Source organism: Gopherus flavomarginatus, chromosome 5, assembly GCF_025201925.1.
Source record: "Gopherus flavomarginatus isolate rGopFla2 chromosome 5, rGopFla2.mat.asm, whole genome shotgun sequence".
Lineage (NCBI taxonomy): Eukaryota > Metazoa > Chordata > Testudines > Testudinidae > Gopherus > Gopherus flavomarginatus.
The window spans coordinates 22,788,590-22,805,691 of record NC_066621.1 but is presented as its reverse complement, the minus strand read 5'-3'; the positions used below and the strand labels follow the sequence as shown (position 1 = coordinate 22,805,691).

Genomic DNA, 17,102 nt, shown 5'->3' with positions numbered 1-17,102 from the left:
GTGTGTGATTAGTGAGCTGCTCCAATCCCAAACTGGGCCTAAAATTCAACCGTAATACTACAGTTTGCATGACTTCCAGTCCTATCCTCAGTTCTCTTCTCTTGCATGGCCCTTTGGCTTTACAACAGCTGAACTTCATTATCACAAACCCACAGGGATAAAAGTCTGCATGTAAAATGTCAAGCTGGATTGCATTTTAATTTAGTAAAGGCCACAATTCAGAAAACTGGTTTTGTGGTTGTTAATTCCCCCCCTCCTTTTTTTTTTTGAAGGCAGATCAGATTTTATTGGTGAAAATTTTAATTTTGCAGAAAAGCGATACGATCTTAGCCACAATCCTCCAGACATGCAGCTTCAAGAGGAAATAAAAAGCAGACGCCCAAGTGACACAGGAGAGGGAAGGCTTTTTTGCTTCTAAATTTCAGGAGGTCATAGGTTTGTACGACTGCTGCTTCTTCTCTGCTCCCCTCCCTTTCAAACACCACATCTAGGCTTTTCCAAGTTTTAGTATGGGGGATTTAAACACACATTTATGGCGCTTGGAAACTGGCCAGAATTCAAGTTGCCTAAAGCAGAGCTACTCCAACTTTCTGAGGGCGGAGCACACTCAGTGGTGTTGCCCTAGGAACACTATGCCTACTTTTTGCAAATGGCAACTGCAACAATCACATGAAACAATTACACAGAAAAGTAATTTGGAGAATACTGGGTATGTTTAGCTGTCTTCATTACACTAAATATCTTGCCCCTTTAGAAATAAGTTGGTCATACTGTCCCCTTTCGTTCATTTTATTTCTCTCTGCTGAGAGCACAGTGTTATCACATAGCTATTTTCAGACCATCAGCAAGTGCTCTGGATCACAAGAGGTTCCTAAACAGGTCTATGAATCACTGCTCTAAAGATCATGAGATTAGCATCAGTAGTTTTAGTGAGCAGCTAAGCTAATTAAGGACAGTATTTATGCCTGGAATTGGAGTTAAAAATTGGGCAAAATAAAATGCAATAGCAACTTATGCATTTTGTGGCATTCAAAAGCAATCTTAATTTTACAATTTGTTTTATGAGTGAAAAATTGATACAATACATATATTGCCACTAGTGATATACTTATCACTGAAATGTGTGGACATGCAGTGAAGATGCAACTGGTGCACATTTCATCGTGTTACTTTGTTTAGGGACTACAGTACAATATAGAGGTTGGAGGAGTCTTCTGATTAGGGTAACAGGAACGGAAACAAACTCAAGCATGAAAGTTAAATGTCTAGTTTATATGCAAGCTGCTTGACAGCTAAAACTGAACCACCTCAGGCTCTTCAGCAGCAAATATCAGCGGTAAAAATGGTAGCAGGTTAAATGGAGAATTTTAAAAATCTGAGATAGGATGCTGAGTTCCAATCTGCAACCAATCACTGACTACGGTAGCAAAACAAGCTTCTGAACATGCTAACTTTTACACCAGACTAGAATTAGACTATTAGACTTTGCTCATTGGTATAAAACATAGACTCTTCATCTGAAAGTCTCCCATTATTCCTTCCTTGCTCTCACCAATAAGGGGTAAGGGAACATCATAGTGGCAGTTCAAGTGATAGATTGATTACAGGTAGCTAGAAGGCCAATATAATCCATTTCCAGATGCAGCCGAGTTATACATGAAAAGTCACATGGAACAGCTAGTGCAATGCTCAGGAATCGGAAAAGTGACTAAATGTGAAACAATTCCTTATTCAGTCATTTAAGCAGCAGCTTTGTGGGGGAGCAGCAGAATTGGAATTGAGCAATGTTCACTGGTGTACAGGAACAAATATACATACACCAAGGAAGAAGAGTTTTGTTTTATGTTAAAATAAGTGAATAGCTTCAATCTATGGCTAGTCTGTTCCTAGACTTTCACTCCAGGACCTGTGGCCTCAGAAAAGCACTCATCCCTGTTGTCATAAATATACAGTTAAGGGTTAATTCCTCCTTTACATGTAAAGGGTTAAAAAGCTCCCATAGCCTAGCTGACACCTGACCAGAAGGACCAATAAGGGGACAAGATATTTTAAAATCTGGAAGGGGGAAAAAGTCTTTTGTGTGTGCTGTGTGTGCGCTTTTGCCGGAGACAGAGAAAAAAGGAGCCATCCCACTTCCATAGGGTAGTGAGTATTTAGAGACGGAATGTATTAGATTACTTTTATTTTCTTGTTTGACAGTTCTTTTGCAAATAAGAGGGAGGATAAATTTGGGTTCTTTGTGTAACTTTAAAGTTTTGCCCAGATGGAAACCCTCTGTGTTTTGAATTGGATTATCTGTGAGATTATCTTTCATTCTGATCTTACAGAGGTACTCCTCTCACCCTTTTTCTTTAATTAAAATTCTTCTTCTCAGAACCCGATTAATTCTTCATTGTTTTAAGATCCAAGGGTTTGGATCTGTGTTCACTAGGACTAAGTGGTGAGTGGATAGTCTCAAGCAGCCCAGAAAAAGGGCGTTAGGGATTTGGGAGATATTTGGGGGAAGGCAGAGTTCCAAGTGGCTCTTCCTAAATATTTGGTTAACGCTTGGAAGGCAGCGTACTGTTAACCTAAGCCGGTAAAAATAATCTTAGGGGATCTTTCATGCGGGTCCCCACATCTGTCCCCTAAAGTTCAGAGTGGGGAGGGAACCTTGACACCCCTTTATACCCTGATGGAGCTAACTGGATCCATCAGCATGACTTGACAGTATTCACATCACATCAAAACCCAATACTGGGACTTAGCACCAGCATTTAAGGTGACTCAGAGGAGCCTTGCAAATCTACCACATGATTCAATGAAGGGCACAAACATAACTGATGGATTTGAAGTCACTGAGCTACCGACATGCTTTTTCGCAGCCAGTCTTGAACAAGATGTATGGACCATTAGAAAGTAACAAGGACCTTATAAATGAAAATAACTATTGATAAAAACAGGTAAGGAAATACCTGAAAAAGCTGAATACACTCAAATCAGCAGTTTGGGAGGATATGCATCCCTGGACATTAAAAGCCTTGCTAACTGGTAATTATTCCTGGAAAAATTAAAATCACAGAAGCAGGTACCAGAGAGTTGGAAGACATGATTAAACTCTAGGACAAAAAGAGGTGGGGGCCATTTGGCCTTCGAAGAGCATACCGGGGACTTTAAAAGACCTCAAATTAGACTGCCAACATTTTAAGCCCCAATCCTTTCCAACCTTGCCTGTCTTGCTCTGCGCAGGTTTTCCACATGTGTAATATTCAGCCCCTTGATATTGTGATAAAGCTCTCCTGGAACAAACTCTTGTCCATGATGGTGCAAATACTTTATATGAAGAAGGTTCTGTTGGGGGAGAAGGAATCTGGTACAAGGTTTCCCTATGAAGACGCTGCCACACAATTCCCACTATTATTTCATTGGAAGCTTTGGACTGTTATGCCGACTGGATGTTAATTTAGATCACCAAAACCTGAATTAAAGTAAAACCAACTAATTAATTTTCTTTTGGCAAGCTGGGACATGGAGGTGAGCTGTGGTTAACTCTGGTATGTTTGATAGGATTTGTTTGGCTACTCCCACTCCAACACTGTTGTGAATCGTCTTAGTATATGAAACAAAAAATAAAACATTTCAGGATTACTTGTTCTTGAACAACTCTGATGTGCCTACGGAATTAGGACGATGGATGATCTTGAACACGATAACACAATGTGCTGACATAGAGGTCAGCTGATAACTAAGTGTTGGGATACATCCTGAATTACCTCTGCAGTCGTTCAGTACCTGCAGTGATGCTCTGTGTTTTTCAGTATGTTTCGCTTCTTATTATTTGTAAAAGTTTATAATGAAGCGATGTGATCCCACGTCTCTGTTTTGTGATTAGGAGAAGTCTTCCAAATTAAGGGTGAAAAGACAACTTGGGTGACATGGTACCACAATACAAAAGGAGAGACCACAGAATCGCAGAAGAACATTAAGCCAATTATGTATGGGTGCTGATAAATTCACTTTTCAAATGTCATTAGTTATAAAGCCTTAAGATTAGACAAACCGAGGGGATCATGCAGTGGTCCCTGCTGTATTAAGATTGTCAAAATTTTTTTTTTCAAATCTGGGACTGGTACTGGGAGAAATACGCAAAGTAGGCCAAGTCGGTTAGCTGAAGCCAACTTGTTTGGGGCTGTTATGCTCCATCTGAAACCTCTTCGGTAATTAACCATTGACATCCGTTACAGGAACGAGACAAAGTTACTTCTGACTGTCCTACACTGAACTGTAATAATGCTGGTGTACTTACAGTCTGAAATATTTTCACTGTTAAGTATCCCTGTGCTCTACCAAGAGCAGTGGCCTCTCTAATGCTATGAGAGCATTTCTGCCCTCATACAAATCCTCTCATTAGTGTTACAATCCCCAGTGAGCACTCTTCTGGGGCAAGTGACTCTAGATCAAGGACTGAGCCACCTGTCACAGAATCATAGAATATCAGGGTCGGAAGGGACCTCAGGAGGTCATCTAGTCCAACCCCCTGCTCAAAGCAGGGCCAAGCCCTAACTCGGTTCTGTGATCTGCAGCTGAGCCATCCAAAGAGGCTGTGCTCCTGTTCATGGTTACCCCAAATAAAAGGAGTTCCTAATCATTCTGCATCTTATGGGTCAGGTAGCCAGAGGGAGCTCAAGCGAGTGTCTGTGACCACAGCAATGACAGCTGCAGCCAGATGTGCATCTTATATGCTTCCCAGCACAAAAGGTTGAAGAGGAGAGAATGAGTCAGCCTGGGTCTGAGAAACAATGTGGACACTGACCTTCTCTAATAAGTGGATGACTGGAGTATTTAAACATTCATTCATTTCAGTGTTCAGCTAAGAACAAAATTTAAAGGCTCTCCACCCAATATTTCCTCTCTTTGCCAATTGATCAATTTACTGTGCAGATGCAGTTGCAGAAATTGAACATTTAAAAAAAGACCCATTCAGTTTCACACAGCTTTGGAGGAAGATAGATACTCCCTTAGCTCCCAGACAAGCTCTCTGGCTCTGGCAATGAGCATCTAGAAGCTCCCAGTAGATGCAGTAATAGAACTGATTGCCAGTGCTGGAGACCAACTCCCAGCACTACAGGATTACATTTAACTGCTGGGGCGAGCAGCAGCCGGAGAGCACACAGCCAAAGATTTATAGTGTCAATGACTGTTTCCCACAAGGAAACAGTGGTTTAAATGGCCTTTCCCATCTTTCTGAAGAGGATATTATGTCATTAAAATGTCAAGAGACAAGTGCATATTAGTCTTCTGTGACCACTTCAGACTACCTAGAGATTGGTTTCACCTCTTCAGCCAAAGTTTTCCTGTTGGACTACAGTATGCATAAAATCTTTAGACTAAGGGCACATTGCCTACCTAACAATGTCAGGGTGACCAAATGTCCCGATTTTAGGGTAGTCTTCTTATATAGGTTCCTATTACTCACCACCCCCATCCCAATTTTTCACGGTTGCTGTCTGGTCACCCTAAACAAAGTGGACCCCTGGAGAGTATTTTTCACACAACTCCAAAGCCACTAGCAATCTGATTGTAAACATATTATTAAAAGCTGTCAGAGGGGTCATCTCCAAACGCAACGATTTGAAGGAATGGGACAATGCAAAATTACTGACACCTCCACCTAGTCATCTCTGCCAAGAGGCTATTTTCAACGTTTTTTAAAATGATTCAGGTATGTCTCACTTCACAGAGCTGCTGAGGCTGAGCCCAGTTGCATGGCAAACTACAGCGCATTTGTAAGATTTAAGTGCGCATGAAAAAACAAAGTGTAGTTTAACAAGCTGTTCAGGTTTTGCCTCATTTCCACTACAAACTTTTTGCTAGCAAACTTTCAGCCATTTTACGTACAAGGGTTTGTGCCCACTGCAAAAAAACAGAAAGCAAACGCAGAGATAGGGTGACAAAGATTCTCTAATCATTCAGCTAAGTAACTACCACATGGGGACTGCAGAAAATACCTTTTTACAGGGTTCAAGTCTGCTGCTACAAAGGAGCTTTCCCGAGTTTATTTCATACTGTCACCCTGTGCAGAGAAGCAAACCATGTACTTAGGTCTCCCACTACAAGTGGACAGACTGACTTCATTAAACTCTGGCTGTAATCAGAGGTCCCAATGGAATACAGTAATGAAAATGCTGCTTACTCTGAGCGTCTTTGCAATCGGGGAGGGAGACGACGGGGGAGAGTCAGACTGAGACTTCCTGTTTCGGGTGAACTCCTTGCTCCTGGTGTACAAGGACGACATGGTCCCTCCGAGGCAGGAGGGGGATAGCAGCACTTTTGCAAGCAGCAATGAAGTCCAAGTCTTCACTTTCCTTCTGCTACGTGCTGCTGGGTAGCTCCTTCTCCCAAGTCAGATCAAACAAACTTCATCATTAACACAGTTATGGGAATTTTAAAAAGCCTGCTGTTTGCAGTGAGATACTTTTAGGCATCAGAGTGTAGCTTTGTAGTAAACGCTGCCCCACAATGCTTCTTCCTGTTCAAGTTGAAGGGAAAGTGTTAAGGAATACCTGCATTACAGTCCGGGGTGTTGCAGCACCGCCCTCAGAATCAAGGCCTGCTTTAAGGTCTTCCACAAAAGAATGTTTCCTATGGATCATCCAAAGCCAGAATATTACTGAAGACCCCCCCGATAACTGCAGTAGGTAGAACTCCTCCAGTCCCACAAGGGGGAAGCCAAAGGAAGAGCTAGTTTTATCCAAATAGGAAGCTTTTGCAAGAAACCTGTTTCACTCCACAGCACTGCCGATAGCTCTCTGCTGTAGCAGCAGAGCAGAGCTGCATGATTTAAGACAAACAAAACAGTATAAATCAGGAACGAGCACTGTTTCAGAAAGGGGCAGTCCAGATGAAGTTGTGTTTTGTTCCTTCCTCCTCATTACAGAAGCCTTTACACACGCTCTCACACACACACACTCACTCTTCTCTCCCCTCTTGCTATTTTCTGACATTCCAAATCCTTACTTGTTCAGCAAAGAATGCTGGAGGGAGGCCAAAGGCAAAGATTCACTTTCAACTTGGGATCTAGGCTGCCACTTGTAGGAAGAAGAAAACATACAAACTCCCATGGCGAAAAGAGCTTGGAGCTGGAGGTCACACAAATTCATAACACTATGCAAGATCTAAATTCCAAGCTACTATTTTGCAGCTGGTTAGGTCAAAGGTTGCTTACTTAGGAAGATACGGTAACATAACATTTCAGGCTACCATTAGATAGAATGCAGGCTTACACAGAGCACTACAGCACTTGGAGGACAAGTGGGGATTTTTAAAAGCCTGGTTAGAGCTATGAGCAGGCAAAGCTGAGCCCGTCTGATGTGCTGCCTTTTTTTTTTTTTTTTTTTTTTTTTTTTTAAAAGGTGTGCAGCTGGACAGCCCCTCTGCCTGGATTTTTTTTTAAACCTACAAACTCATGCACACTGCCCTGCACCCTGCCAGTCGGCTTATTGCACAGACTGGTCTGTTAGGAAAGCTGTTTTTAATTTTCAGCGCTGGAAAAGAAAGAAAAAAAAACACTTTGTCCATTTGAATAAATGCACTTGATAGGCCGAGCAAATGCCACTGAAATCCAAATCAAATAAGCATAAACCGTACATTTATTTGAATGACTGCACATGAAGCATGCCTGAGGTGCTCTGGGAGGGGATGCAAGTACTTTGGAAGACAGGATTAGAATTCAAAACAGAGCCTGGCAAACTGGAGAATTGATCAATAAAATGAAATTAAATAAACACAAGTGCAAAGTATTTGCTCAGGAAGAAACAATCAAATGCACAACTACCAAATAGGGAACAATAGGTTAGCGGGTAGTATTGCTGGAAAGGATCTGGGGGTTACCGCACACTACAAATTGAATATCAGTCAGTGTGAGGCAGTTACCAAAAAGGCTAATATTCTGGGGTGTATTAACAGGAGTGTTGTATGTAAGACGTGGGAGATAAACGGGTGGGGCCTCGGTTGAAGTACTGTGTCCATCTCTAGATGACACACTTCAGGAAAGTTGTGGATAAACTGGAGAGTGTCCAGAGGAGTGCAAGAAAACCTGCCCGATGAGGAAAGGTTATAAAAACTGGGCATGCTTAGTCTTGAGAAAAGAACACCAAGTGGGAATCTGATAAGAGACTTCAAATGTGTTAAGGGTTGTTATAAGGAGAACAGGGATCAATTGTTCTCCATTCCGGCTAAAGGTAGGACAAGAAGTAATCGGTTTAATTTGCAGCTAGGAAGATTGAGTTAGATATTAGGGAAAACTTTCTAACTATGACAATAATAAAGTATTGGAATAAGCTTCCAAAGGAGGCTGTGGAATTGACACCGTTGGAGGTTTTTAAGAACAGGTTGGACAAACATCTGTCAGGAACAGACTAGGTATAGTTGGTCCTGCCTCAGGACAAAGATGTACTAGATGACCTCTTGAGATCCATTCCAGCCCTACATTTCTATGATTCTATCATTAAAGTCTTCTCATGTGTTAAGTTGGATCTCAGCAGGGCCGGTGCAACCATTTAGGCAACCTAGGCGTTTGCTTGGGCGCTAGGATTTGGAGGATGGCATTTTCTTTGGCAGTGACCACGGCGGCCGGCTCTTTGGCCGCCCCAGTTGCCGCTAGCATTTAGGTGGATGGAGCTGGGGCAGAGGAGCGCGGGGAGGGTTGTCTGCAGCAAGTAGGCAGGGGTGGGAGGGCGGCACGCAGGGGAACTCCCCATCCCAGCTCACCCCTGCCACGCCTCCTCCCCGAGCACACCCTTGCTGCTTCACTTCTCCCGCCTCCTAGGCTGATTGGTACTGCAAGCCTGGGAGGCAGGAGAAGTGAAGCAGTGACGGAGTGCTCGGGGTAGAGGCGGAGCAGGGGTGAGCTGGGGCGGGGGGGGGGGTGCCTCAGGGCGGAGGGTGCGGAGCTGCCGCAGGGCTGGGGCGCCTCAGGGCAGGAAACATCCTTGCACCGGCCCTGGATCTCAGTCAAACACAGCATGTGTTTGAGAATGTGTGATCTCCCAAGCTTCTAACCCTACAGTGGTGTTGCTTATTGGAAACACATTACTCCAGGTATCTGTTTACTGGACTACGTACATTTATCCAGCATTGATGAAGCAGCAGCACATTGCAACCAACAGGGCTTATTCACACTGACTTCTAGTGAAGTCAGCTATTGACAGAGGTGGCTTTGTGCCTGGAGTTAACTTACTTGTGTGTGGTATCTTGTCCTACCACCTCTATGAGCAGTTTATCACAGAACATTTTACTGTAAGTATAACAAGCATTTTTTCTTCCGGCACTTCCGTATCTGCCTGTCAGTCTAATACGCTACCTTTTTAGCAAACTGCATGTCTGTGGAGTGTAAATATCAAGTGTATATTTGGAGAACAGTGCTTAGAGAAATTCTTCAGTCAGTCATCATATGTACTGCCTTCACATGGGGGGTAGGGAAAGAGGGATATAAATTCTGTGGTACCCTAAGAAGGAGGGAACAGCATCTGCTTGAGAGACTCATTCTCCACCCAATAAATGAAGACATCTCAGTGACCAAATTTCCTTGGTAAGTGACTGTGTTGAAGGGACAGTCACCCATTTTACAGGCAAACCAAAGTGACAGCTAGTGGGAAAGCTTGGGAGTGGTCTCATGTATCCAAACAATACTCCTTCATTTTACAAGATGGGAAAGGAAGCACAGAGATATTCAGTGACATGCCTTCAGTCACACTGAGTTTGTGGCAGAACCAGGGACTGAACTCAGATCACACAAATCCCAGTCCAGTGCCTTAACCACATGACCATCCTCTCCCTCCTCAGTCTTGACTCAAACTCTGCTCTCTCTCACAGTTGGCAATAGTGCTATTTCAGTTTTCTAAATGGATGGTCATAGAACTCTAGCACATCTGTTTTTGTCTTACAAAAAGTCTTGCAGTTTGAGTCTCCAAAACAGTATACAATGATTCAAATTAGCCTATCTTGTGTAGCAACCACGATGATAGAGTGTCATAACAGCAACAAGTCTGAAGTAGTCCATGCTAGGCACCAAGGTGGAGTTAAAGAATTCTGAATTGCACTTTATTGTTTCTTCATTTTCCAACAGTATGCTGATACTGCACTGTTCCTATGCAGTGATTTATAACCATTCATGGTCATATTCCTCTGGAGGGGGGCAGAAAAAGCTCTGAATTCAGAGTTTAAATGCAGTACAGTGATTGGCAGTGACCTTCACAGCTTGATTATTAGAATCAATGCAAACACTGAGTTCTGTGCTCTTTACATATACCAATTAAAGTTAACTACTCATCTGGAATGCAAGTGGGGCTAGCACTGAAAAAGTGTAAATTGTTCATAGAATATCAATGCCGGAAAGGACCTCGGGAGGTCATCTAGTCCCCCCCTGCTCAAAGCAGGACCAATTCGCAACTAAATCATCCCAGCCAGGGCTTTGTCAAGCCTGACCTTAAAAACCTCTAAGGAAGGAGATTCCACCACCTCCCTAGGGAACCCATTCCAGTGCTTCACCACTCTCCTAGTGAAAAAGTTTTTCATAATATCCAACCTAAACCTCCCCCACTGCAACTTGAGACCATTACTCCTTGTTCTGTCATCTGCTATCACTGAGAACAGTCTAGCTCCATCCTCCTTGGAACCCCCTTTCAGGTAATTGAAAGCAGCTATCAAATCTCCCTTCATTCTTCTCTTCTGCAGACTAAACAATCCCAGTTCCCTCAGCCTCTCCTCATAAGTCATGTGCTCCAGCCCCCAATTATTTTTGTTGCCCCCCGCTGGACTCTTTCCAATTTTTCCACATCCTTCTTGTAGTGTGAGGCCCCAAACTGGACACAGTACTCCAGATGAGGCGTCATCAATGCCAAATAGAGGGGAATGATCACATTCCTTGATTTGCTGGCAATGCCCCTACTTATACAGCCCAAAAATGCCATTAGCCTTCTTGGCAACAAGAGCACACTGTTGACTCATATCCAGCTTCTCATCCACTGTAACTCCTAGGTCCTTTTCTGCAGAACTGCTTCCTAGCCATTCGGTCCCTAGTCTGTAGCAGTGCATGGGATTCTTCCATCCTAAGTGCAAGAATCCACACTTGTCCTTGTTGAACCTCATCAGATTTCTTTTGGCCCAATCCTCTAATTTGTCTAGGTCCCTCTGTACCCTATCCCTACCCTCCAGTGTTTCTACCACTCCTCCCAGTTTAGTGTCAACTGCAAACTTGCTGAGGGTGCAATCCACATCATCCTCCACATCATTAATGAAGATATTGAACAAAACTGGCCCGAGGACCGACCCTTGCGGCACTCCGCTTGATACCGGTTGCCAACTAGACATGGAGCCATTGATCACTAGTTGGACAAGGCCTAATTTTTGCCTAGAAAGGACAGCATGAGAATCACTCTCCACCACCCCATGAGAAGCAGAGCAAAGTGGCCAGTGGTGGGAGGGGAGGGGAGCAAGAGACTACTTTAAAGTGTAATCACATTCAGCTACCTAATTTCTTCCCAGTTTTTAACATTGTTTCCCTTTAAGTTTTCCCAGTGTTGTTATCCAAACTGACTCTATCCATCCCTCATGGTTCTGCTATTCACCATGTTCTGATAGAGACTGATGCTTCAATGTTTGGGATTGCTGCCTCAACCTGACTGGTTGTATGTTCTGCTGGCTTGTTTTGAAATACTCATGTGTAAGCAGCAATACGTTGTATTATGTAACTATGTGTGTTGTTCTCCACGGTGATTTGATTGTGGATAGGAACATTTACACAGCTACAATTACAGTGATCTGTAGAACAAGACATTTCAGAGAGAACACATCTCCGCTAATGTCATGAACAGCCCCTTCTGACAGACTCCATTCATGGAGAGAGTCCTGACAGGTACAGGACATTTACAACAATGTAAAGCAGTTGAGTATAGCAACAGAAAAAGATTCTACACTCAGATCATCCCTGACGTATAACTATAATGCAGTCTTAATTACACCCAGCCGCTTCAGCCAGCATACCATTTCATGCAATCTTCTGCCCCCTTCTATAAGGGTATTTCAGGGAGAGGCAAGAGCCTAAACAGAAGTTGGGTACAAACACAATACAATACCTACAAATCACTCTGTGGATCTGATTAATAGGAGACTTATACAAATAATTAACGGGGAAAGCGTGATAAACTCTAACCCAACACTGCAGTGTATCAGAAAGACCAGGATGAAGCCCTTAGCCAAACAGAAAAATGTAGATCTTTTAGCTATAAAGCTTCCACAATAGATAATTTATTAAGACAAATACCCTTCCTAGGACATCAAGCCTTGAGCAAATTAGAAGTCTTCAAAGGATATGGAGCCAGCAGAAGAAATCTATTCTGGACAACAACCCTGCCAACTCTCTTCACTGTAGATGGGTTGCAGACTGGAAACAGGAAACAGTTTGTAAGATGTTCCCACACAGATTATCTATGATCCAACTCCATAACACCCATGAACATTGCTCAGAGAAGAAACAAGTGGGAAAATCCTTTTTGAAGAGAATTTGAAGTCTACTAGTGAAACACTGAAGAGTAGGCAAGATTCAAAGAAAGAGACCAATGGCTTAGCATTTGTCCCATCTCTACCAAACCACTGCTTTGAAATCCCTATTGCCCTTCAGTTCCAGTTCCTACAGGCAACTAAAAATTTACCACCTACCCCTGGATGCTTAAAATACACATGAGCACTGAATATGCACCATCCAATTTATTTTGGCACAGCCTAACCTATGATAAAACTATTTTTCAGCTGTTCTGGTAAAACCTGATGCTTTCACACTACAGCATATAATACAACAATCCCCTAAATCCCCGATTTTCGAGAGTTCATATTTTATTTATAGGGATTTCCATGTGGTGAGGAGGACTGTCCCGGAACCGATTTCAGAGAGTCATATTAACTAACAAGGTTATTTCCCTTGATGACTCCCATAAAGCAAAAAGCTTCTGAGATCAGGCTATACTGAAGACAGCTTTGTGTACTACTCTGAGATCTCTGTAATGTCGCCCATTTCAAATTCTTACTTTTAGACGGATTTTTTTAATATTTAACTTGGCAATTTTAACATTATTTCCTTGGGCCTAACTAAGAAGCATGCTCCTCAAGCCATGTGCCTTTTCAGTAAGTTACATCAAGAGCCCTGTGGTCTTAGTAACTCCTATTTTCCCTTTAGCATCCTATAAGGACTTCTGGATGGAGAGGAGATTGTTTTAATATGGGGGTCAGGGCTGTGATCAGAAGGGATGAGTGGTGCAAAGAAAGTGGTTGTGGCAGGGAATATGTTATTTCATCTTTTAGTTTGGACCTACCATTGAGATTGTTCAGCTTTGCTTCAAAAATACAAGAGTGTCAACTAGCTCAACTGTACAACAGGCACCCAATAATCACGTCCATGGAATATAATTTAGATGTTTATTGCATTAAAAGGTAGGATTGTCAAGAGATTAAAAAAATTAATCGCAATTAAAAAATTGTAATTAATTATGCAATTAATCGCATTGTTGAGTAACAGAATACCATTTATTCAAATTTTTGATGTTTTCTACATTTTCAAATATATTGATTTCAATTACAACACAATACAAAGTGTACAGTGCTCACTTTATATTTATTTTTATTACAAATATTTGCACTGTAAAAAATAAAATACAAGTTCTGTAGTGCTCTCTCTTTATAATGAAAGTAGAACTTACAAATGTAGAGTTATGTACCAAACCCCCCTGCATTCTGCTGATGGCATCTGACTCAGATGATTAAAATGAAAATGTATCGGTCCACACGGCTTTGGATCGTTATCAAGCAGAACCTGTCATCAACATGTCCTCTGGAATGGTGGCTGAAGCATCAATTGACATACGATTCTTTAGCGTATCTGGCACGTAAATATCTTGCGATGCCAGCTACAGCAGTGCCATGCAAACGCCTGTTCTCACTTTCAGGTGACATTGTAATTAACAAGTGGGTAGCATCATCTCCCACAAATATAAACAAACTTGTTTGTCTTAGCAATTGGCTGAACAAGAAATAGAACTGAGTGGATTTGCATGCTCTAAAGTTTTACATTTTTGTTTTTGTTTTTGAGTGCAGTTATGTAACAAAAAACCTACATTTGTAAGGTGCATTTTCATGATAAAGAGATTGCACCACGGTACTTGTATGAGGTGAACTGAAAAATACTATTTCTTTTATCATTTTTACAGTGCAAAGATTTATAATAAAAATAATATAAAGTAAGCACTGTACACTTGGTATTCTGTGTTGTAATTGAAATCAATATATTTGAAAATGTAGAACATCAAAATATTTAACAATACAATACCAATTGAAACGTAACAGTGCAATTAATCACAATTAAAAATTTTAATCGTAATTAACTTTGAGTTAATTGCGTGAGTTAACTGCGATTAATCGACAACCCTATTAAAATGTTATTTCACCTCTACCATTTCTGGAACTCAGTGGTACAGGCTAACTGTCTGATGTGCTTACTTATGCACATTATCCAGTTAGTCTTGCTCTGACTCATGGAAAGTTTTTAAAATCTGTATTCAAAGTTAGTTTTACACAACATTAAAATCAGGGTTCACAAGAATATTCTAAAGCCACATTTATTCCCACTGTTTTGTGGGAAAATTCCAAAGCTTCTGAAATTAAGCTGCCCTGGCAGTTGTCCTTCTATAGGCCAAGCTACAAAGCCATTCTCTCAGCTATAAAATAAAATTAAAAGTAATTATGTTGGGATCAAAGAAGTTTATAGAAAATACATGGAAATTTAATGTAAAAACTGAATTATCTGTCATGAGACAGATATAACATATACATTTGCCTACACTGGATTCATGTGTTACTGGTTTGGTACACAAAACTAGACTCAGAATTGAGATCAATATTGAATTAGACCGGGGTCGGCAACCTTTCAGAAGTGGTGTGCTGAGTCTTCATTCACTCTAATTTAAGGTTTCGTGTGCCAGTAATACATTTTAACGTTCTTAGAAGGTCTCTTTCTATCAGTCTATAATATATAACTAGACTATTGTCATATGTAAAGTAAATAAGGTTTTTAAAATGTTTAAGAAGCTTCATTTAAAATTAAATAAAATGCAGAGCCCCCTGGACCAGTGGCCAGGACCCACGTAGTGTGAGTGCCACTGAAAATCAGCTCACGTGCTGCCTTCGGCACCTGTGCCATAGGTTGCCTACTCCTGAATTAGACAGTATACTAAGTTGTTTGTATTGAGTGCCTGGTGGTAATTTGGTGGTGTGTAGGTTTGTAACGTGATCAGAAGTTACTGAGTTGTATGACTGCCTCAATATCACGATTTCCTCAAAAAATTCAGCTTATATCATTCCTTGTATATATTGAATAAACCCCACCATTGACTTCCACTGAGAAAAGGTCATGCCTTTTTTCCAATGCAGAAAGAGAGGCACTGACATTTGTTGAGGATGTGGGCTCCAAATAATTGGTGGTGAATAAGTTTTACTAGCCGAGACGTAGTTATTCTGAAATTAATATCTGTTGCTCTACAAGTAGAGAAACAGATGGCGACAGCAACACTGAAGTCCAGACAGCATGGAACACAGGTCACTGGAGTACAGGTCTGTAAGCATTCTGGTAAACAGCCACAAAAGGATTCTCAGATTCTTTAGGTCAGTGGTTCTCAAACTTTTGTACTGATGACCCCTTTCACATAGCAAGCCCCTGGGTGCAACTCCCTCTTATAAATTAAAAGCATTTTTAATATATTTAACACTATTATAAATGCTGGAAGCAAAGCATGGAGACTGAAGCAAAAGGTGGAGGCTGACAGCTCATGACCCCCCTGCAATAACCTCGCGACCCCGAGGGGTCCCGGCCCCCAGTTTGAGAACCCCTGCTTTAGGTGGACTTGTATACAAATAAAAGTTTGAATCTTGTACATGCTAATGTTTATCCCATATTCCCATCATCCTTAAAGAAATGCTGCCTGAATTGCATTATAATCCTCTATTTCAGTGGGTGACCTCGTTTTGAGATTGGTAGCTTTATGACTTATTCATTCTCTTGGGATGATGCATGTTTCTTGTATTATCGCTAGCCTTCAATTCTCAAAAGATATGCAGGAAAGTCTCCTTTAAGAGTAGTAACAATAACTTACTTTTGTTTCTACTATATGGGAAAAATGTACATTTAAAATCTGTTCCAGAGAAGTAATTATCCCAGAAAAATGTAATGTAGCACTCCAATGGGTAACATCAATACAAACACTGTCTTACAACATTTATTTAGAACCAAACAAGGTTATGTCCAGCAATAGAGGGTTGAACGCACTGTAGCAAAAAAATTCTTGGGCTGGCACTAGGCTCTGTTGTAAACATGTAAAGGCACTGCAGCAGTTTCCCATAAATGGAAAACAAACTGTACAAGTGAAGAGTCTTTCGTTTGCAGTGTACCAACTGGTGTTCCCATGAGCTGACTTTATCGTATGTCTTGCAGATTTGCAGTCTAGGAAGGAAATGATCCGTTTTCCCCCACTTTCCCGAAGTCACAGCAAGTTCTCTCACTCACTCTCACTCCAACACACACCTCTGGAGTCGCACTTTGCCCCATCCTACATACTCCAATGTAACTGAAACACAATAACTTGTTTTCTGCTCGTACAAAGGCTGGGAACCATAAAACAATAGCCATACTTCAATCAGCACTAAAACTAACTCATCATCATGTATAGTCATCTTAGCTCCTTGTTTCACATATGAAGTTCAAGGTTTCTGGACAAAGTGGTGTATGTGTCTCTGTGTTCTTTGTTTTTAAGAAATACAGAAAAAAGGCCACAGCAAAGAGCAATAAAAAAGCCACATGACCTGCAAGAAAGTGACTGGTCTTAGCACCTGTAAAAGTTTAAATACATTTATCTTCTAAACCAGGGGTATGCAACCTATGGCACGGGTGCCGAAAGCGGCACGCAAGCTGATTTTCAATAGCAGTCACACTGCCCGGTCCTGGCCACTAGTCCAGGAAGCTCTGCATTTTAATTTAATTTTAAATGAAGCTTCATAAACATTTTAAAAACCTTATTTACTTT

The 17,102-nt window shown here is 41.5% G+C and overlaps 1 protein-coding gene across 6 annotated transcripts in view; it reads right to left on the bottom strand.

The window, feature by feature from the left end:
- PPP1R12B (protein phosphatase 1 regulatory subunit 12B) overlaps positions 1–17,102 on the bottom strand; it is a 602,395-nt gene that overhangs the window by 473,245 nt on the left and 112,048 nt on the right. The window contains exon 1 of one of the 6 annotated variants that reach the window (XR_007774751.1): positions 6,173–6,878. The exons of 4 other annotated variants lie outside the window; for them this stretch is intronic. Coding sequence is in view for 1 of the 2 variants with exons in the window: in XM_050956099.1 (XP_050812056.1) it covers positions 6,464–6,508 (45 nt within the window). In the remaining variant the exon portion in view is untranslated. Of the gene's footprint in view, positions 1–6,172; positions 6,879–17,102 lie in introns of those variants that run through there. One more of the 6 variants, XM_050956099.1, reaches the window with a different exon arrangement.